This window comes from Dreissena polymorpha, chromosome 8, assembly GCF_020536995.1.
Source record: "Dreissena polymorpha isolate Duluth1 chromosome 8, UMN_Dpol_1.0, whole genome shotgun sequence".
NCBI lineage: Eukaryota > Metazoa > Mollusca > Bivalvia > Myida > Dreissenidae > Dreissena > Dreissena polymorpha.
In genome coordinates this window covers 45,925,971-45,927,360 of record NC_068362.1, presented here as the reverse complement: position 1 = coordinate 45,927,360, position 1,390 = coordinate 45,925,971, and the positions used below count along the sequence as shown (strand labels likewise).

Below are 1,390 nucleotides of genomic sequence, written 5' to 3'. Positions count from 1 at the left end.
TTTTCTCATCGTCTCTCTCTCGTCTTCTCTTCTCCCTCCTCTCCTCTTTCCCTCTCTCTCTCTTCTCTCTTCCTTATGTTATCTTGTCTCTTCCTATTCTCTTCTCTTCTGTCTTCTTTATCTCCCTCTTCTCTTCTCTCTTCTATCCCCTACTTCTCTTCATCTTCTCTCTCTCTTCTCGTCTCTTCTCATTCTCTCTTCTCTTCTCTTCTCTTCTCTTCTCTCTTTCTCTCTTCTCGTCTTCTCGTCTCGTCTCTCTCTTGTTCCCGCCCTTGTATCTTCTCTCTTCTGTCTTATCTTCCTCTTCTTTCCTCTCTTCTATGCTTTCTCCCCTCTCTCCCCTCTTTCTCCACTCTTCTCTTCTCTATGCTATTCTCTCTTCTCTCGTCTCTCTTTCCTCTTCTCTTCTCTTCGCTCTGTCTCTCTTAGTATTCTCTCTTCTCTCTTCTACTTCTCTCTTCTCTCGTTCTTCTTCTACTTCTCTTCTCTCTCTCGTTCTCTTCTCTTCTCTCTTGTCTTCTATCTTCTCTTCTCTCTTCTACTTCTCTTCTTCTCTTCTCTCTTCTCTTCTCTTCATCTTCTTATCTTAGCTTCTGTCTTAATTCGCTTTCTATCGTCTCTCCTCTCTTCGTCATCTCTTCTCTCTTCTCTCTTCTCGTCTCTCTCTCTTCCCTCTTCTCTCTTCCTGCTCTCTTCTCTGCTCTCTTCTCTTCTCTCTTCTCTTCTCTCTTCTCTTCTCTCTTCCCTTCTCTCTTGTCTTCTCTCTGCTACTCCTCTTCTCTCTGCTCTGCTCTTCTCCTCTCTTCCCCTCTCTCCTCCTCCTCTTCTCTCCTCTCTCCTCTCTCCTCTCCTCTCTTCCCATCCTCTCTGCTCTCCTCTCTGCTCTCCTCTCTGCTCTCCTCTCTGCTCTCCTCTCTGCTCCCCTCTCTTCTCTCCTCTCCTTTCTGTTCTTTTCTCCCTTGCCGCCCTCCTGTCTACCTCCCCTCCTGGCGTTCCATCGCCCGTTTATTCTCTCTTCCCCTTACGATTTACTGACTGAGATCTGACCGAGTACTGACCCTGGAATTCTTCGAGATAGAATTTAATGCGTAATTGCACCTGGGCCGAAATCCGTGTCTGTGTTTCTTATGAATTTGCTACACTTACCAGTGTAACATTACATAAGCAGTACTCAGCAACTCATCTCGAATAGGACGCAGCAATATGACCAATCTTCTGGGGAGGAATTCTCTCAAATCAGCCAATGAAATACTCGGATTTATCCATCGGATCTACTGGCGGGAAAAAATGCCCCCGGCGTTTCATAAGCTATTGATATAGGTCATTTTACGAAATCAAAAGGTCTGGTCAGGCTCCGACTCTATTTACTAAGAGTTTATGGTAGGAATAT

At 45.4% G+C, this 1,390-nt stretch overlaps 1 protein-coding gene across 1 annotated transcript; it reads right to left on the bottom strand.

The window, feature by feature from the left end:
• Positions 1 to 631: 631 nt before the first annotated feature.
• Positions 632 to 1,157, bottom strand: LOC127840498 (octapeptide-repeat protein T2-like). Its single transcript, XM_052368916.1, has 2 exons — positions 1,147 to 1,157; positions 632 to 986 (listed from the first exon to the last, which is right to left on the bottom strand). Exons 1-2 carry the CDS (start codon positions 1,155 to 1,157, stop codon positions 632 to 634), a joined length of 366 nt encoding a protein of 121 aa, XP_052224876.1.
• Between the last annotated feature and the right edge of the window lie 233 nt (positions 1,158 to 1,390).